The sequence below is a fragment of the Caloenas nicobarica genome, chromosome 6 (assembly GCF_036013445.1).
Source record: "Caloenas nicobarica isolate bCalNic1 chromosome 6, bCalNic1.hap1, whole genome shotgun sequence".
Taxonomy (NCBI): Eukaryota; Metazoa; Chordata; class Aves; order Columbiformes; family Columbidae; genus Caloenas; species Caloenas nicobarica.
Window position 1 is genome coordinate 10,417,084 of NC_088250.1, and position 21,694 is coordinate 10,438,777.

Here is a 21,694-nt window from a genome sequence, read left to right on the forward strand (position 1 = left end):
AGAGGGCATGTGAGTTTTGGGGAGGGAGAACAGTTCGCAGGAACACGTCAGCTGTGTTTCCACAGGGTCGGCAGCTCAGCAGCCTGGAGAGGTTCCCTGACATCCTGTCAGATTTGAAACCTGAATTTAGTGTGCATGCAAAAGCAAGAAGCAGGACTGACAGTCACCTCTTGGCAATTACAGAAATACAAGGGGAAAAAATATGAGTTGGGATGCTTCAGGCTCAGACCTTATCAAACTCGTTAACTTACAAAGGCCTGACTGATTGCTGTGATTAACGTGCATGCTCCTCAGTTTATGGGCCTTCTTTTGGCTTGCTGGCTGTCCCCAGTCACAGCCCTGGAGGGGAAAACCAATCCAAGGTCCTTACAGCTCCAAGGAGCCAAAGAAAAGTCACTTCACAGTCCTCTGTGCGGGAGGAGGATTTTCAGCATGTCATTCACACAGTTTCAGTACAGGAGAGCCGGGGAAAGGCGCAGGCACTTCCCACCTCAGACAAATTTCAATTTAAATTCTTCTTCGAAGAGCTGACGCTGTATCTCAGGAGAGGTTAACAATGTGGCATAGAAAAGTGAGAGCGTACTTGAACAGATCCCATATAGAAATTGTAAGCTCAGCGGACACAGACTCCTCTTTCGAGCCCAGAAAGAAAGATTAGTTAGGTTATGCAATTGCTGGAGCTGGCACAAAACCAGCTGCATGCCAATTACCAGCCCCTATGCAAATGCTTGTACTGAAACGCAGGATGCAGCTGGACGTGGGTCTGGGCACCCTTCCAGGATTATTCCAAGCCACATTATGACAGTTTTGAAAGAGAAGGGCTCTATGGAGCCAGTAATTTTTTACAGCCTTTCAGAAAATGGAGGAAATTACCACTACATCCAGATCTTAACTATTTTTTTCAAATGGAGAAGGAATTTCTGCATGTTGATGCCAATCAGGACGTACTTGAGGCACTTAACGCTCCAAGACAGAAGGCCATTGGTCTGTTTGCCAAGTGCATGGCCTGAGTGCCAGATGCGCTTGGGATAGAAAGCAGGGTTCTTGAATTTGTCAGTGGTTGTATGAAAAGAATTTAAAAATATACCACCAAATAATGCCAGAGTTGAAGCTCCTGGGGATGCTGCGGGGACACCCTGCCACATTCAGTTGCCCCTGGCCCTGCCGAGGTTTCTTTTCCTACTGCTGCTTGACTTCCACGTGAAAACCCCGCTTGGAAAGGGTGCAGCAGCAATGGCAGACAAACGGTCACGCAACATTTACTTGCAAGAGGCCTCTTATAAAGACCTGATGCCAGGAGAACAGAGACACAGTAGTCTCACAGTTACATATCTCAGCAGATGGAAAAGATAAACTGAGAGCTACCACCAGCAGACACGAAACATTACAGGTTTGAACAAAACATTATAAAGCAAATGTCCTGAAAGGGAGAGGCATTTGAAATGCTTGTGTCTATTTTGGCAACACAGAAGAGAATCAGTCAAAGTATGTAGCCTCATCCTGGATGGAGAAATTATATGACCATCCTATAAGGAAAGAAGCAAAGTTTAGGGGAAAAAAATAAAAATAAGTACTCTTGGAGCCATTTTTCAAATTTGGCCCACATAGCTGATATGGAATGTAAGGTAGTGGAGAGCTGGGTTCCTTAAGGGTTCAGTTTGGCTCAGTGGACCTCATACCTATTGGGTGGCTCCAAGTACCAGCTTTCACTGTTCTGACCTGGAGTAGGACATGCTCTCCACTGCTGCCCCATGTTTCTTCAGACTCCCTTGACTGTTGGCTGCCTGCCTTTGAGATCAAGGAAGGAAGGAGGTGGGATGAGTCCCTGTTGGAGAAGTGGGACAGTGAGATCCCAGTATTGTGCACCAGGACTCTGAAATAGCAGAGTCATAGGGGAAGGAGGACACCTGAAGGATCAGTCTGCAGTCTTACCCCTAGGAAGCCTTGACAGGTGGTTCTCTGTAGAGTTTGAGGGTGAATTTGCAGCCAATGGAAACCCCCTGGAGGCACTAGGAAACTCTGCTGGAAACCACTCATGTTGCTGTAGGGCTGGCAAACAAACATACTGCCCCTCACGAGCAGAAACCATTCGTCTGGAGAAACACTTCAATCACAGCAAAAGCTCTAGAGAAGTTGTGAGGAAAAATTAATGTGAAACCATTGTGGAGGGCCAGGAAGGGTGGCTTGGTTGTGCGTTGTTGCTGCACCTTTGCAGAGGCTGATCAGTGTGACAGATCAAGGTGTTGCAGCTATAGGGCATGGGTAGCCTTTCAAGAGGGCAGAAGAAGTGACATTGGGATCTGTTAGGTGTTCACTGAATAAATCTGGAGGATGCCTGACACAGAAAGCAGAGTCTGTGTCATGAAAGACTGCAAGGCAAGTGCTCATACAGCTTCTGTGATTTACTAATACCAGATGATGTCCCCCAGGATGCTCACCATTAAAGATAACCACACAACAGAAATGAATTTCAGTACTGGGGTATCTGTCAGAGCCTTTAGGTTTTCTGCAGCCTGCTGGGACACCAAGGAGAATTTATTTGCCCTTTTGGTGCATCCAGTGCATTGCACATCATCTCTCCTTCTGTACCTTCTGCTGGCTTTCTGCCAAAGAATAAGAACAGGGCAGAAGAGAGATGATTTATTTTGGATTCAGCAGGCTTCAGTAACTTTTGAGTAATCAGATGCCCACAGCTGTGCTTCCTTGCTGAAGCCCATGCTCAGAGGTATGGGTTTTGGAACAACTGAAAGAAAAACACTTTTACTGGAGGACTCCGTGAAGAGGCACATACCTGTGCACTGCGGAAGCAGCTCACATCTTCCTGAGCGCGCAGTCACTGCTAACCTGGACGCAGGTGCCTCCATCAGGTAGGGCTGTGCTACCTGAATGTGAAGTCGTGGCTCCTGTCAATGCACTGACTGCTCATTTCTGGCTGTTGGCATATTGCTGCTCTTACTGAGCTCAAGAGCATGCCTTCTGGGGTGAGCTGGCGATGTGTCATGCTCTCCATAGACAGTAATTTGAAACTCATCAGTGATTCATTACAGTGACTTAAATGAATATGATTTTCTTTTTGCTAACAAAAATCAAAAGATTGAAGGGCACCAGTTCTTTCATACTGAAAGCTGTAATGTTTCTTAGTCCAGATGTCCCCTTTGTGTGAAATGGAGTACAGTGATGGTGACAAAGATTCTGTGTTTCAAATACTGTAGCACTTCTTTATACACACATGTGACATGCTTTTAAATATATGTTATATTCCAGATGTGTGTTTTGCATCATCAAATGCTTATCAGTAGATAAAAATTTAAAATGAAGTATGCTTAATAAAAATGGAGAGAATGGATTGCTTATGGAGTGTTGTAAGTACTGCCATGGCAGATGATTAATAGTCATAGAACAACAAAATAATTTAGCTTGGAAGGGATATCTGGAGGTCATCTGGTCCAGTCTTCTGTTCAGAGCAGGACTAACTTCAGACAAGGATCAGGTTGTTCATTGTTTATGAAAATCTCTACAACAGGAGACAGCACCACATCTCTGGTCAGTCTGCTCCTGTGCTTAACCGCTCTTGCTGTGAAGAATATTTTTCTGATGTCTAATCAGGGTTTTCCACATTACAGCTTGTGCCCATTGCCCCTTGTCCTTAAGCTGTGCACTTCTGAGAAGTGTCTGGCTCTGTGTTCCCCTGTAGCCCTCCTTTAGGTAGAGGCAATCTGCAGGCAGGTATCCCCCCACCCCAGTCATCCCTTCTTCATGCTGGACAAGCCCAGGTCCTCTCACCTCTCCTCGAGTGACAGTCCTCCAGCCCCTAACCACCATAGTGGTCCTTCCCTGGACTGTCTTGTAGTTTGGCAACAACCGTGTTGTGCTGGGGTGCCCAAAAGGGACCCACTGCTTCAGATGCACCTTCATGAGTGCCCAGCAAATGGGCATCATCACCTCCCTCACCTGCTGCCTCTGCTCCTACAGCCTGCTGTGGGATCACCCTTGGTCATGCACTGCTGACTCACGTCCATCTTGCCACCCACAAGGTCTGCCAGGCCCTTTTCTGCCTCTCTCCCTGATCTGGAGAAACCCACAGGAAGCCAGTTGAATTGTTACAATATTATGGTTTATATCTGTTAATCTACCTGTCACCCCCCAAAATTATATTAATAAAACAGTAAATCAAGCAGTTGGCTGCTCACATCAGGATCAAGATTTGACTGGACGAAGAACTGAGGCAATTAGCATCTCCTGAAAATTAATATCCCTGTAGCAAAGTCAACATTTTACACGAAAGCTCCTCACCTGCAAAGTCAATGGGGTCAAACAGCTTTCAAAAGCTAGTGATGGGAAAAGAAGAAAACAAATGAGGTGGGTAACATCGTAAACAGCTGCTGCTGCTTCTGCAGTTAACAACTGCAAGGGAAATTCTAGAGCTAAGGCTGGGCATACAGCTTTCTGTCTACCCTGTTGTTAATCAGCATTAAGGGTATGTGATACTGACGGCAGCTGCGTGGTTAACAATACTGGTGTTGGTTGGAATCAGTACATCATTTTACTCTTTTTCGAAGCAGAGTAGTTATTACAGGAGCAGGAAGCCTCCTCCAGAATGGAGGGGAAGAAGATGATGGAAATGTAAACCTGGGCCTAAAGACTTCGGGGAATCAAGATCCAAGTAGGCAGAAACTGCTGTGGTCAACCATTTTCTTCCCTTTTGTATGCATGAGGGTTTTTTGTGATATCTGTTTGATTTAGCTGTTTCTACTGTCTTCCATAGTATTTTGGAGTACTTTCTCCATGCAGTGAACCTTTCGGGGCCATGTGGCCACATTTTATGTGCCTTAGAGTCTCAATAACTGCTCAGGGTGCAAAGTGAAATGGGGCCCATTAGCCTGACACCAACTTGCACTTCTATGAGAACAGGGTGGTAATGGAATATATATTATAAATCTGGCATGTTTACTGCAAAAGGCGGGCATAATTTTTTCCTTTTACAAAGTAGCCAATTAAATGATTGGATGTTTTAATTTTGATGAGGCTGTGAGAAAGAAGAATTGAAGGCATTCGGGGCAGAGGAATAATCTCAGCAGAAACGAATGGCTTCTTTGAGTTGGTTTAATATGGCTGAACCTGTTCATAAAACAGATGCTCCCTTTGGGGAGATAACTAAAGAAAGAGTTGACCAGAGCCCGTTGTCCTTTAATGAAGTAGCTAAATGACTCGCAAGGACCCTGTGAGTCCATCTTCACACACATTTGCGGTGAAATGGTAAAAAGGTACCCCATTAAACTCAGTGAAAGGTAATGAAATTACTCCATTTTTATTTAAGCAGCAAAATAGGTAGCTAGTTTTGGAAGATTTATGCTCAGGTGCTACAATCCAGTGTTCTTAGTTATTGAGCAGTTGGAAGTACAGGCTCACAGGCTGCACATGACACTGAATGCTTTTGATAAAAATAAAGAATATCTTGCTGTTACCATCAAGCCTTGAAACTGACTTCCCGCTAATGACCCACATAATCTTTACTTGAAATTGTATAATTGAGATCGAAGGCTGGCTGTGGCTTCTAGCTGGTACACAAATTCCACATCCATGAGCTTTAGAGTATGGTCATTGAGCTGAAATGGAGAAGGTTAAAACTCTCATTTTCATTATGAAGCTCCCCCCATCTCCCAGTACAAATGTGACATTTCAATTTTACACAGTCCAACTCGTCTTAAATCATCTGTATAAAAACTTCAGATCTTGATTGATGATGGATGAGCTATTGTCTTCTAAAGCACCCAGTTCTCATTACCCTTTAAGACATAGCTTATTAATGATGGACCTGAAGTGCTTTCCCAGTGGGTCACCAGCAATCAACTGTGCTAAGAGATCAAAAGACTTGGTTTGGCATGAAATTTCCAGGCCAAAGCCATTTTCAGATAATGCATTCAGCATCTTGGGAGAAATATGACAGTGTTTTGAGAGTGGTACAGTATATGACAACATATTCCCATCACCTGAGTGGTGATGGCAAAGACACAGCAAAGAGCATGCAAAGGTACTTCAGTTCTAATTGAGGCTGACCTTGGAAATTAAGGTATAATCAACATGCACTATGTGACATGTATGTGCAGAGTACACACCTCTACATGGTGTGGTGTAAAAGACAGCTGTTTCCTTAGCAGACAATCAGCTTGGAAGATATAAGGTACCTTCTGCTTTGCTTTTGAGGTGATTACAGTGGACATGCCCAACAGTTTTTCCTAACCAAATCCTTGCCCTTTCTCTGCCCACTTCAGAGCGAGTTCTTTTCCCTCTCACTGTGTCTTCTTGCAGTTCATCGTGGCAAGCTGGCTTCATAGCACCAGAGAAGAGCTTTTCATTTACAACCTTGAATAGCAATAACAATTTTATAAACAATTCTATAATAATTTTAGAACCAGTGTCTATTGCTAAATAGGTTCCTACAGCCCCACTGCATATTAACACACATGAGTTACTTGTACTTCAACATATGTTGCACAATGTGAACATGTTTTGCCAATTTAATCCACATTAGTAATTAGATAACAGACCGTGAGGGATTACATTATACACAAGAAAAAGTCAGCTGAAGAAAATGCCCTTTTAACAGATGGATGAAGATGATTTATTTCCATCTCTGATCTAAAAAGACAACACACTTGTAGAGCTTGTGTCCCTTTGTCTTATTTACAAGGATCTTAAGCTTCTGGTGGCTGGTAATGCATTTTCACTGGCTTCAGTCAACCTCGATCTATTAGAATAGTTTTTATGAATTTAGCCCCTTTTCGAAATTAGGAGGCTAAGTGTAAAGTGTTTGTGATGTACCTGTCTGTGTTCCATGGCACTTTATGGAAAGTGCAAGATACTTGTATTTCATGGTTGCCAGGGACCTGTATGTTTTCATTTCTTCTGTTAGTATTCAAAGTATTTTATGGTAAGTTACCCAAGTTATGTGGTAATGGTTCTGGTTATTCACTGGGCTAATGGAAGCAAGAAAATAGCAGATATAGCGGACAATACATTTCTGATTTAACTTCCTGAATAAATAACCATTTAACAGAATTTTAATAATATGCAGATATAAGTTCCCCACAATCATTTGGCAGCAATAGGCAAAATAATGACAGAAGTCAGTGGCAAGTGGACTTGCTGATTGGTTTTCATATCACTTTGGTTATAGAATTATACTACTTTTAAGCCAATAAAATAGCTCTAGTAAGGAAGATGATAAGATTTTGCACTCACTTCGGAATCAAGTTGCCAAAGACCTTGGAGCTACTCCTTTGCTCAAAGCACCAGCTGCAGCCCTGGCGCCAAAACAGGAAATCATTATACTGAAGTGTGGCCACCAGTGCCTTACAAGAAGGCATCCAAAATCACCTGACACCTTTAGGAACTCTTTTCCCAGTGAAAGCCAGTGGGACTTGTGCTTTGAAATCCCCTTTTGTAACTTGGTGTCCCTGAGCAGCGTGGAAGTCCAAGGGTAATGTTTGCTGCCAGCGTGATACGGTGGGTATTGCAGGCACCACTTGACAGCACTGAGTCCTCTGGCTCCTGCCCCAGGCAGCAGTGATGTACTTAGACTAACAATTTTCCAGTGCCACAAAAAATGGTTTTAGAAGACAAAGATACTCTCCCCAAAATGATATTTAAAGTACGTTCCACTGTGAGCAGTGCTTTTTAGCACTTGTTTGGCAGGAATGAGCTTCTTTTTTCGCAGTAGAAGTCAGAAAATTCACGAGGAGACCTGCCGTTCTCTTTCCTGCTGCAGCCTCAGAAAGAGTTGAGCAAAGAGGCACCTTGGGTGTTGCAGGCAGGGAAGAAAGCGCTTTTTGCCTGGCTTCCTTTGCTAGCTTGTCTGCACAGGCAGAGCTGCTTGCCTTTCTCCTCCTGTTTGTTGTTTACCTTTATCACTCACTTTCAGTGCTGTAAATTAAAATGAGATGACTTTATGATGATGGCTTCATTATACGGGAGCTCTATTGTATATTGATTACATTTGTGCTTCATTTGCTTAACATGTAACAGGGTTTATTAGGTCTTTCCAGGTATTGTTCTTGCTAAGATAGGGCAGAGAAGTACAAAATGCATTTGAGTTTAAGTCAGTGAAGCTCATGTGTCTGTGCTGATTTACACATGCCAAAGACTCGGTGTAAAGAAATGCAAGATAGCAGGTTGGAATGGGAAGGTAGACAGGGATTTAATCTGGATCCCACAGAACAGGAAGAGTCAAGTGCAAGTACTTTAAAGACTGTACTAAACTTCCAACTCAGGGTTATTTAATATCTGTAGGAGCACACCTTTCTTATTTTTATGCAGGTTTATTAGTGCCTCACCGTGTGAAGGGACCTGTAAACTTTAATCCTGTCACCTGTGAAAAATGGCACAGTGCAGGGCAAGTAAAGATACTGAATCATGGTTTTGGGGAAAGGCAGAAGGAACAGTACTTATTATTCAGGGATGGGAGAAGTCCAAGCATGTTCCATGTTTGCTTTTAGTAAATCACAAGGAAAGCTGTGAGCTTTCCTTGCAGTACAGAGGGGACACGTTCTGGTTACTTTTATGCTGAAAAAAAGTATTTCTCCACAACTTGAAACTATTAGAATTACTTTTAGAATGAAATGCTGCCTGCTATACAAGAATGCATCAAAGTTCCTAGCAGAAAAGAAAATTTGATAGGTATTGTCATGAGTGAATGCTCTAAACCCCAGAAATTATGCCAGTGGCAGGTGTTCAGATGTACCAACTGATAGTGACACTGTTTGGAATTGTGTGCAAGTGTCTAAGAAGCTATGAATGTGTATTTTACAGTTTTTCATGGTTTGTTAGATATTATCTTTAATCAAAATCTGTGCCGTAATGGATTAGGTAATCCAGTATAGCTGGCACCACACAGAGAAATCATCGCTAGTCATGTTTTCAAGTGTTCTTCTAAGTCCCGCTTTTTCTCCAGAGTAGAATTGCTAGCAGATGCTGTATGGGTTTTTTCAGGGATCATAAGAATATTATACAGACAGATCATTGTTATGTCTCTAATCTGGACTCTTTTCTGTATAAGATTATTATTATTGTTTTCATTTTAAGCCCCTTTCCATTGAAAAGCCAACCTTTTAAACCAGAGGTTTCTGAGAAATAGTATTAATAATACTTCGAACTGATTAATATGGTGGAAGGATGTATTTATAGATGATCCTTTATTTAATACATTCATTTCTTGGGGGCTACCTCCTCTACATGCTGTAGCCTGTAAACCCTGAAATTAATAAAAAAAATTTTAAAAATGCAGTAATTCCTTCCCTGTTGTTTGTCAACATTAACATTCCCACTACAGCTTTTAAAGGTTTTCTTGGGAGACAGGACTATCAGATGACCTTAATCATTGCTACCATAGTCAAGATTTATTCTTAATGTCTCTGTGAGAAGTGTGACACTCCTGGCTCTATAGCAGCACTTAATGTCATTCTAAGGTGGGATTAGTAACTAACCTTCAACATTTTTTTGCCTGAATCTCTGACACTAAGCGGTGCAGGAGGTTTTAGCTGCGTAGCTCCTGTTAACTTTAATGAAAGGCACATGGATTGTCTTTTGCTGTGGAAATATGAGAGCCAGGTTAAGAAGATAAATGGTGAATTTGAACAAGAATTTACAGGGTAACAAAACCCAAGTTATTGCTCCAGAGGAAACCCTGATGCTACAACCAACAACTGTAAGATCATTTTTGTGTTGAGGTTTGACGAATCAAGTCTGTAGAGACAGGGGAACAAGCCATTTTTTTACACCAACTGGTATAAACATGATTATTCTTTTAAAAAAGGCAAACTTTTATCTGCTCAGAAACCATCTCCCTTTGACACAAAGCTTCCAGCAAGGCATGTCAGTGGTGGTTTTGGATCATAGTATTTGAGATTTGGATCATAGATAATTTAGTATTTGAGTATTTTGGGTCATAGTATTTCGCAGTACAGTTTGATCAAAAAACATGCTTTCCCAGACATTGTGATGACTGGACCCTTCTCATGTACTGTGGGCTCAGAAAATTCCTCCTCAGCAGAGAACCTTTGTTTATTGTCTGTTTTAAGCATTCATACCTATTAATGAAATACAGCATAGTGTGGTTGATTGCTTGTGTTTTTAAAGTCGGTTAAGTCTTGAAAGACGTTTTACCCACAAACAACAGTACTGTTCCACACTTTATTGCACTGGAACAACAGGTAAACTCAGTAACTCATCTAGCCACTTCTGCATATAAATAAATGGTTCCTGTTTACTAATAGTGTAAGCTACTTGCCCTCCAGTTTTCAGAGTATTAAGTGAGATTACAGTGAGAATTTTTTTGTATTTAAATTTCATGCCCTCTCTCTCCAGTACACAAAGCAGCAATAAATTTAATCAGCTGTGTGTCTAAATTCTTACAAGTATGTTCTTTTGTTCTTTTATGCAGAAATACTGAATGGAGGGGTGTATGTTGGCCAGAACAAATTTCTTTGCTTCGCAGACACCATTCATTGGCAGGATATCGTGCGTAACCCCTGGGCCTCCAACTTCACTTTGGTTCCAACAAATGGCAGCTCAGGATGTAAGTACTGGTTTTATTCTTAGCATTGCCATCCCCTCAGCATGCAAGAGTATAAATATGACCACTAGTTTTCCCTGATCCTCTGTTACGGTTAATTGTATTTTTAAATTTTCCCCACATTTGTCACTGCATTCTTCAAAGTTTGTATGCTGCTTGTTGGAACACTTAGTCTAATCTTAAAAACACTGTGTAGAGAGGATTTGTGAATATCATACATTTTCTGAATTTTCTGTCATCTGTTTTCTCTCTTCTGTGAATTCTTTTTACTATTTATTGCTGAAGCCACTGTGCTGCCATGGAAGCACGGCCGTTATTGTTTGCTTTGCATTTGTTCCTGCTGCTCAGTCTGGTCCTTGAGTCACAATGATCTGTCTATCGCATCATAATTAGCTGCTGGAGTAATTATGTTACAAGCTCACGGATACCCTGACTTTAGATGAGAAATGAGCCTCTAAGAAATAGTTATTCTGTTGTCTTGTGTGTATCTGTGAAGAAAGAGAATTTGCAGAGGATATGGTGGTCTTCACAATATAGCCAATATTTCTCTGTTTTTAATATGTTTTCTCTATTTTAATGCTCTCTATTGCAAACTTGGAGTATCTATGTATTTTGATTAATGTCTGATCCATTTCTTCTATTTCCCTTCCCCAGAGTTATTCACGTTCAGTAGTATTTTGATGATTCTTACAGCAGTAATGAGTTTTAGTGAATGGTGGTGACAGTGGTATGAAGTGTTTAGGTAAAGTATTCCATAATATAGCGAAGTCCATTCAGAATGAATACTCTGCCATTAAATACTACTCTAAAGATGTATCAACATTGGAATTCAGATATAATCTGGGAAGAAGTTTGTATCTAATCGCAGGAGTGACACCAGAGCAGACATACTGTTCTGGGCATTGTGGATATAGGTACATTCTGGATTGCTTGCCTTATCCCAGGGGTGTCAAACTCATTTTCACCAGGGGCCACATCAGCCTCGTGGTTGCCTTCAAAGGGCCGAATGTAATATATATGACTAAACTGCTTCTCCACCTTCCAACTCTGGAGCTGAGGCTGAATTCTTCTGCCTTCTGACTGGAAACCTGACATAGTTGTAATGCAGCCAGCTATCTTATTTGCGTATTAAAAAGCCTCATCACTGGTGATGATCAGTTCTAAGCAGAACTGATAAAACCTGTGAAGGTTAGGGAATGCCTGTACCCTTTTATGAGTCATTACTTCAACAAGAAAAAGACTTAGTTGTTACTCTGTTTTGTTCTCCTATTAGGTTTTCTTTTAACCTTTGCCAGTTCTTCCAGAAAAATGCTTCTGCAACAACAAGGTAATAAGATGTTTTAGAAAAGCAACCAACATCAATACTGTCTTTTTGAGCTAACAAAAATTTTACTGGTGACTTCAGAGGAATCAGAACAAGATCAGTGCTGAGTACTTTTGGAATCCTACCCTGAAAGTAAGAAAGGCAAAGATTACCTTCCATAGCAAGATGAAAGAGTATATGTACCTAACTCCAGTTGTTCTTAAAACATTTTTTCATTCCTTTTGAGTTGTTTTGGACCATAGGGAAGGAACAATTTGTGCTTTGCCATTTGTGCTCAATAAACCTGATAAACAGTGTTGTTTCAATGATGATTGAGAGCTATGTACCAAGGCAGCTTCGTTAAGATAGCCACCCAAATTTTGCTTTATTTTTCCTTACTTGAGATGGAGCAGAGTGCAGTTGAACTGTATTTAATTTAATAAACATAAGACTTCTCCAAGAAACAGGATTCCATCTCAATACTATTCATAAGTCCTGTGAAATTTGATTAAATTAGCTAATCCAAACCATTTCTGTCTTCACAACTTACACAGGTGAAAACTTAAACCCCATTATACAGAAAGCCAACAAATGCCTAAAAAGGTTTAACAAAGGTGTTAAGGCTTTGGGAAACAAAGAATTCAGGTACAGAAATCACCATTTAAAATAGCCTAAAATTAAATAGCTTTCCATGTGTGCGTGCATACATGTATATAAATATATATGTATATAAAGACTTCAAATGAAATCACTCAAATGTGGAACCTTATTACTACCTGTCAAGAGGTAGGAGAGAGAATTTTCTTACAAAAGAATTAAGACAATTTATTTGTTCTGGTGCAGAAAGGACTTGGAGAAATGAACATTGAATTATAACCCTAGAATGGAAATCAGTATAGCTTATCATTAAATAAGGTATATGCTTCTCAAATTTGGCTCACATGTCACTTTTTGTAATCTGCTAGGCAGTGTGGATGCTTGCTGGGCCCAGCCTTGCTATTTTTCCACTGCTGCAACCGATGCTCAATGCATTACAAAGTCTTTGGTACTTTTCTGCATAGACTGTGAGTCGCGTTTTTTTGGATCCAGCACGCATATGTATTTACTGTTTATTTTACGTGACTGTGTTAAATTGCGGGAAGTCTCAGGTGCCTTCTATCAAATGCAAATCTTGGCTGCGTCCACTGGAATGGAGTGAGTACCCATTGCTTGGCATTACTGAGAATATCCTAAGTCCAAGAGATGCTAAGGAAACAAACACTTTCTGTGTTAGAATATCTTGAAGAGAATGAGTGGGTTTTACTGCTTCTCTAAAAACCTTTACAGAAGAGGAAAAAGGTCTGTCAGAGAAGCTGCATCAATCAGTGAATGTAAACCAACCAGATCTTCTGTGTCATGCTCAACAAAGTCCATAGCAGTAGTAATTTAGGAAAGTCTGTGTAAATGTGTGATCATGCAAGAGCTGGGTCGATGCATTGGCCTATGTGCTGTGTTAGCCATGACTGGCAGGACTGGAGGGTAGGTTATGCCCCAGGAATTGTTAGGGCTCTTTCACCTGGAAAAGAATACTTTGGGGACAAAAGGCTGCGACCTGCCGTGAGTGTCAGAATCAGACACTTCATAATTCCAGCAGATCCTAAAGCCCGAAACACAGTTTGGTGTTTTGGCATCGCCAGCATTGTTTCCAGCCACACATGAAATCTCCCCTAAGGTGTCTCCATGTCTAAAAGAACCAGTGCCCACCTCCAGAGAAGAGCCCAACATACATGTGCCGGGGTTTTTGCCAACACCAGAGCAGACTCCAGCAGGTTGATACAAATGCCCTGTTGTACCAGAGGCACTCGTGCATCAGCATGTGTGCGCTCAGGGCTCAGCTGCTCTCCTTGTGCACCTTCCCCAGGAGGGAGCCCATGGTGCAAGCTGCCCCTGCTGCTCTTTCCCAGCCAGACAGAAGAGCTGATAATGGTCCCACTTCAGGGATAATTTCACTTGCAACCCTCCCCACTGCTCCTAGGCAATCAGCAGAAAAGGAAGACAAAAGGGTGGAGTGAAATGAAGATGCTTTGAAATAAAATCAGTCCCCTGCATCTGTGCTTGTTTCATACCCTGGATCTACCAGCTCTGACAATCCCCTTAATTTACATCAGTGCTAGACAGAAGATAATATGGCCAGTGAACTCTAGGAATAAAGCTTTTCTGATTCCCTTCTTCACAGGCTTGCATTGTCACATTAGTGTTAAGAAGGCAGTTGAAAAGGCCACAGTGTCTTAACCGCTATGATAGAAATACTGCAGACATATGAATCCTAAGTGCTGCTTCTCCTTTTTGCTTTTGCTTTAGCTTGAAATGCATTCTAGCCATTGCTTCATGTTCTGATAAAATGCATGCAGAAAAGCTTGTGTTAGAAGCCTTTAATTACACGGCCTTACTGTTAAGAATACAGCCCATAGCTGCCGGCGCAGCACTCGGCATGTACTGCTGAAATGTAATAAATGTGGTACCAGGGACCACGCACACCTCAGCTCTCTGAGGACAGATACCTCTATACCTGGCATTTTGACTCATATGCTGAAATAATACTAGTATTTACTGTTTGCAGATCCTTCCCATACTGCCATCTTGTAGCTGAAGCTTTTAAAATTAATTGTAATTTGAAAGCAGCCTTCTCTTCCATTTACCTGAAACCCTACCAGTGTCGGGTTTTTAAGCTGGGCAGCTTACAGTGGGAATCTCAAAGTGCTTAACTGTCTAAGGGGCAAAATTTCTCTTTAGGTACATGCTACTGAATTTGTATCTGCAATGCTGAAAATCTGTTTTCTCTACTTCCAGAAATAAGCCACGAATTCAAGCATTAGCCGAGCATGCTAAAGCCACACTTTACAAGAATATATTCCCCTGTTAACCACATCCACTTGTTGGATTTAGTCCCTTAACTGAGGATCTAGGACTCTGCCCTTCAGAGCTAGAAACCCAAGGTGCAGTTCTTAGTGATGGTGCAAGAAATAAGCAGGAAATAAGGATTAGACTTGTTGCCTAAAATGCCTCTAGATTGGTAGACAGCTCCTCTCTGACCAGCCTCAGGGAAGGTCCAGTGAAAAGCCTTTTGCTGTGGTCTGTGCCCCCTGTGTTCTCCTTGGTTTTGTTTTTTAGCAGGAACTGGACTAGCCCCCACATTGTGCCAGGTGAGCTCTTTTGCAGGATTTGACAAAGACCGTAGTATTAAATCAGAATTTTCAGAGGAGCTTTACTTGGAGATTTTGTTTCATAGAAAAGCCTAAAGGGTTTGAATTATTGCATTGAGGTCACTTGCATAGCTAACAGCATAGCTCAAATAAATCAATAATGCATTTTGAAATACTAAAAAAAAAAAAAAATTACTTTCCATTTTCAAGTTTAAAAAAATGCTGTTTTTCAAGAAAAATGCAGGACTGCATGTTGGCACATGCCCAGAGTTGTGAATACTGACCTCTGTGAAAATTAAATGCATTTTAAAACATTGTCTTGAACTGGAATTTCTGCTCAGACTCTGGAGTGCAGTGCGATCTGTGGAAAAACTTCCCTTGGCTTGAACTGGCTTTTTGACTGAGCCCATGTTAGCTGTGAAAAAAGCTGGAGTTTTTGGCAAGATATTTTTCGAGCTGAAAAACTTCAGTTACTTGCTATTCATAACATAGTACTCCTCTGGTGACTGCTTTGTGTCTAATTGCACCTGGTAACGTAAACAGACCCAGTTTCTGAGCCGTGCAGAAGTACTTCTGCATTGTTACGTGATGCATAGGAAGAAAAAAGGCTTTTGGTCTTTAGCTGTGTACCTGTGATTCAATAAATCCCATGATGTATTCGAGGGAAACACTGCTTTAAAATGTCTTCTCTGTTTTTTACCTATTGATTCATAGAATTTTTCAAAGGCAAAAGAAGCCTTGAAACATCATTAGCTCTGATTTCTTCTATGCGGAGGCCCTGAAGTATCATCTTCCTGCCTGGCACTGAGCTCAGTAACTTTCCTCACGGCAGCATATCATCCAACCCGGCTTTGCGTTTCAGAAGCAGCCCCAGCCCTGGCATGGCCAGAGCTCCCGCCACCATGGGATGGGTGAGCGTGGAGCTCTGGTCCTCTGTGCGCTCTCCTGGCACCATCTGCAGCTTTGCAGAAGTGCAGCCATCCCTCAGGAAGCTGGTTACTTCCCTAGAATTATAAGAAATAATACTACCTGCCTTTATTTTGAATTTGAACACAGTTTTAAATTGCGGATGTTGTTGCATGTTACACCTTCTCCAGCTAGCTCAGAGAGCTCTCTTGTAGCCAGCATTTTCTCCCTGCAGAAATGGCATTTACCATGTAATCAGCTCACCTCCTGATCTCTTTTTCATGAGCTAAACAGATAGAGGTTCTCACATATCTCACACTGAGGATTTTCTTTCCAGCCCCAGAATAATTTTAGTTGGTCATCACTGTAAAATATCTGTGTTTTTCAATGTGCTTTTAGAAGGCGGAAACCGAAGTTTGCATAGCATTTTATTACTGATTTAACCAATATCCTGGAGAAGTAAAAATGGTATCCTTTGTGTTTCAGCTTCACATGAAGAACCTGTCATTCAGGCAGTTCTGACATCTGTGTTTTAGAGACTCTCTGTTTTCCAGAAAATGTAGCCTGCACGCTTTATTCCGAAAGTTGCAATCTTATGTTTAACTGTATAAAAGACATTTGGTGTGGGTGACTCCAACTTACCCACCAGCCTGGCTCGCTCTCTCACACTGGTTGCTCTTCACTGTAATTTGCTGGTGTTTCAGTTTTTCTGTCATCCGTATGTTTTATTGCCTGGAATTTTTTAATAGTTTTTAGACCTTTGGCTATATTATTAAAAAGCATCAGTCCTCTGACGATCCCTGGTGAACCACGCCCCAATGGTATTACAATTGCTCATTTACAGCTATGTTTGGAGAGCCTGCAATTAGCTGGCTCTTAATGCATTTTTCATGTGTTTTATTAATATTGAAACATAGAGACAAATCTAATTAAATGTTTACCATTTAGCCAGTGCCTTGCATTTTAATTAAAGGAACAGAAAATGGACTAGCCAGCTGCACAGTTGCTTAGGAAGTCAGCTCTGTGTTCTCCTGGTGCAGACAGTCCAGGCTGTGATGGCCCTTAGCTGGGTGCAGGTGGGTTTGGAAGCATTATAGCTCAGTTTGATGGGCTCATCTCCATATAGTATGTATTTGGTTGACGTGAGTCAGTGCTGGCTCAATTTTTTTTTTTTCTTTCTTCATTGTCTCTGTTACACTGTCTTTGTGAGTTGCTTTCTCTAGGTTAACCTGCTAGCCCATTGTCCCTGATAATTGAGAGTTTGCTGGACCATGTTCTACTGCAAGTTTTCCACATGCTAGCAAAAGGAGTAATACAATTTCTAAAAAGATACTTCTTTAACATATTACAAAAATGGGAACAATTGGGTAGAAATGTCTCTATCAGCCATGTGGATACATGTACATCCCTTTCAGCATACATAGTATATTCTTGTAGTGTGTTTCACAAAAAGCACAAGTTGATGTTTGCATGGGATTTTGTGTAAGTGATAAGCTTTGTTCTCCACTGAGTGTTAACAATCCGTGTTTGGAGCTGCTGGCAAGGGACGTAGGTGAATTTGTGTACAGCCGTTTGTAGCAGCCACAGAAAGAGGTCTGACGGGTGGCCAGCCCATTGATTTAATGTTCAGTAGTGGCCTTGTAATTCTTCACAGAGCACAGTAACTCATTTTTTGTACCAGGAGTCACAATATTAGAAAAGGATCATTTTTACACATAGTGACTTGTCTGGAAATGTATACTCAGGTCAAACCATTGGGTATTTAAAGAATAGGCGTTCCCCAGATCCTTGCAATCTCTCCCGGAAGTCCCAACCGTCCACCAGCTCTCAGTTATGCTATGGTTAATTTGTTAAAAATGCTGCACATCTGTACACCAGTGTTTCCAGCTGGACCATCCAAAGCGGACTCTTGTGCAGGGCCTGTCCTGCTCCCACCGGGAAGCCACCCAGGTGAAGCGGGGAGCCCTGGATCAGAGCCGGGGGAGGATGGAGTCCTTTCCCACAGTAAAACTGGTATCAGTTAGGAAAAAATGAGGAGAGCTGCATGCAGCGTAGATATAAGTACATGGAAAGCTTTCCTTTAGACAGGTGGATGCTCCTGTAACAGGAGACAATGATGTGCAGACAATGAATACGTGTAAATCAAACCCCAACCCTCAGCACCAAGACACAGGTGAGCCGACTCCATTTTGTCCCATTACTCCTGCAAGATACTTTGTGCTTTTTCAAAGCACAAGGATTTTGCTCTACAGAAGACTAGAGTAACAGTGGTATATTTATGTATGCTGGAGAAAGGAGGGAAGTGACTAATTCACGCTTAAAGCCAACTTGCAGAACAGCTAGTGTATCATTTCTGGTGTACATCTAAATTGGAAACTACCTACGGAGAAAATGGCATTCCAGAAAGTACGTGCTGAAGACATTTGTTATCGCAGAGTTTGTTAAATTATAACCTTTCATTGAGGTTATTACTTGAAGTTCAATTAACATTTTAAATGTATGTTTGGAGACTAGGGAACAGGTCTGTGCAGACAGGTGGTCTCAGTACAGAATACATTCCCTGCTGCCGGTGTCACCGTGGCAAAGCCAGGAGGAGAAGCTGTTCTTTCTAATAAAAAGCCACAAATAACTAAACCATTTTGTGAAAGCTCCTTACATGTGGAACACGCTTCAAGGGCTTACAGCATTGCGTTTTAGCACCAGTTTCACAGATATCTCAGTTGGAAAGAAAATTTGTATCAGAGCTGAGTACAGACAACCAGAAAGTCCCCCAACCGCCTTTTGTTCAGCATATGGGAAGCTTGCTTTTCCTACCATTAAGGAATCTCTAGTCAGGACAGAATTTATTTATTTACCTGGAATTGAGTGACAAATACAGCAACAGAAGAAACTGATTTTAAAGAATAGTTTTTGCCAAGCATATGTAACGGCAAATGGAGGAATATATGAAATCCGGTGATATAATGGATTCGTTTTGCATCAGTATGGCAAGCTGGACTGCTTGAAGTTTCCTGTAATGTTTCTCCTCAACCCAGAACGGTGTGTTTTGAATAAAGGGGATCAGTTTAGTTTCCTAATAAGTACCGTCAGCCAGCATTTTCAGAAGGGATTTGTCAATTGGTGAATGCCCTTGAAACAAATTTGAAAGGCAGGCAGACGTGGCATTTAATGGAAATACGATGCTTCTGACAGTTGAGTTCACTGAATAAAAAGTAAGTAACAAACGCAAGTATACCTAGCTAATACGAATAAATAATGCCACGAGGCACAGAACTCCTTAGGCTTGCCGTAGCCTAATCCAGGGATTTAGCAAGGGAATTGCTACAAATCCAGGGATCTTCAGGAGTCGCGCACACAGAAAGGAGGGCACGGAGAAAGCCAGCGTTAACAGCTTCTGAATAACCTCCGACACGGGCATCTCTTTGCAGCGAAAAATATATTTTTCAAAAAGATAAACAAAAACCACCCAACCCCAAAACCAACTCCTTCCCTGCCAAAATGCTGACCTTGTTTTTCTGAGTATCTCCATCCCTTCTTATAGCAGTTACAGGGTGAAAGTCACCCAGCAAGTGGGTGGCACTAGTTCTGGAGCTACAGAATTTAGGTAGTGTTCCACACAGTAGAGTGTGGCAACTGTTGGTAAATGCTTATCTTGTAATGGCAACCTATGTATGTATAATGTGTTACTGTATACCGCCTGTTTATAAGCAGATTGGCGTTTAAGCAGTATATTGCACAAAGGAAAGACTTTAAGTTTAAATGAAAGTGTCCCTTTCTGTTATAAGCAGCTCGCTTTATCACAAACACCAGTGTTTCTTCAAAGTAGGAAATAAACCCCAAATACTCCAAATATTTAAAATAGTCTAATTGAAAGGTAATTGACAGATTTGTAGTGAGTGGGTGGGTGGGTGGAATTGGTCTTTCACAGCAAGCTCCAGCTGCTCTAGCTAGCTGCCTTTGAAGAGCTGCTTAGAGAAAGAGGAAGAAAAGAAGGACTATAAAATCAGTCACTTAATTGCATCTACTGGTTCTTGAAGCTGCTGTGTGCCTCCCACCCTCCTGAAGGTGTCTGTTATTCGATGTGCAAGATGCGCGTCCAGCCACCAGCCCAGGGCGGGCTGGGTTGGTGCTGCTGCGCAGGGCAGGAGGGTCGGGGCATCGCTCGGTGGCCGTGGTGGGTGTTACGTGGGGACTGGCCGGTCCTGACAGACTGTTCTGTTGCTTGCATAAAACACAAACCCACCACAAGCCTTTATTGCTATCATAGATGCTTTTTTTTAAAGGATTTTGTTACACATGCCTGTTTTTGGTGGAAATTCTTAGAACTGTCACTAAGGTTCCTGTCCTGCTTTTGTGGTCAGCCTGGCTAAAGAGCTCTGGCCACTGCTCTGCTCAAACCTGGGCTGTTTCGGGGGCTTCTCTCTGATCCCTTCACACCTCCTGCAGGGAAGAGGACAGTGCTGGGGCTTCAAAGGAAGCTGAGTGACTAGAAGGGAATTTTCTTTCTGCTAAGCAATGAACCAAGGTGTAGGAAGTAGCAAAGCAAAAAAGAAGAGTGTATTTTATGCTCCTATACTCGCTCACACTTTCTGTCCCTGTGTGTAGGATCTCCACATTCATATCTCCTTGGACTAGTACTGAAAGGAGCTTTCACATCTCTAATCTTCTTTCTGGTCCTCTTGTAGGAACTTGTAATTTACTTTCAATACTTCATAAAGCCATAATCAGTGAAGTGTTCTGGTCTAGGGGAAAAGTTGGGAATATTTGCAGACTAAGATACTTAATCCAGGGGTTTCAAGTGGTTTTTTACAAATTGCTACATATGGAAACAACTTTATACCTAATTTATCATATTATGCGTCCATGATAGTCACAGAATGTCCACAGCGTCACCTCTGTGAAGATCTCTGGTAGCTGAAGATTATCCAGGAAACTACAGTCTGAAATTTGTTTGTATGATTATTTTCATTTAATGTTTGTGGATAGCAAACACTGAATCTAAATATCAGAGTATATGCCCAAGCATTGTTTTCCGACAGAGAAAGGGCATCTGTTGTCCAAGTGTTGTTTTGTAATAATCAGTTTTGTTTCAAATAGCCAGAGATACATTTTGAATAAGCAATTACATTTGCATAAGCATATTAGGATACTTATCCAAAGTTTGTCTAAAACTGGACTCCAGATTTCACGGGAATGGGGAGTTCCTTTGTAGTATTTCCATCTAATTGAATCAAAAGTTGTTAAAACGTTAGCACACCTAATGCCACACAGCTGGACTCTAGGAATATTACATGGCATCAAGGAAAAGTAAAATGAATTTTTAAAGCCACTTCAATTTCAACTTCTGATTTATTTTCTTTGAGGTTATTACTTTGTTTAAAAAATAAAAACTATATGCTCCTCTGTTCAAACTTTATTACTGCTTTGGCAGCATTACAGGAGCTTTATTACAGAACATTATTTTGACTTACATGTCATTGACTGACTTGATCTGTTCGAGGGGTGGAGGAGTTGGTATTAAACAATCACAAGAACAGCCCCAACTTTGGCACTTTTCAGTGTGTCTTTGAGTTTGTTGAGAACCTCCTTTGAAAATCTCCTCTAATGGAGCTGAGATTTCTTGCCCAGTGTTACATATTGTGATTAAAAACCAACCAACCAACAACAATAACAAAAAAGGGGAAAAAACCCACCACCACCAACAAAAAAGCAACCAAAACCACAACCCTGTAT

General features: G+C 41.5%; 1 protein-coding gene across 9 annotated transcripts in view; it reads left to right on the forward strand.

Annotated features, from left to right (window-relative positions):
- ERBB4 (erb-b2 receptor tyrosine kinase 4) overlaps positions 1-21,694 on the forward strand; it is a 617,927-nt gene that overhangs the window by 402,181 nt on the left and 194,052 nt on the right. For all 9 annotated transcript variants that reach the window (XR_010606397.1, XR_010606399.1, XR_010606398.1 and 6 more), the window contains exon 4: positions 10,439-10,573. Coding sequence is in view for 1 of the 9 variants with exons in the window: in XM_065638016.1 (XP_065494088.1) it covers positions 10,439-10,573 (135 nt within the window). In the remaining 8 variants the exon portion in view is untranslated. The remainder of the gene's footprint in view (positions 1-10,438; positions 10,574-21,694) is intronic.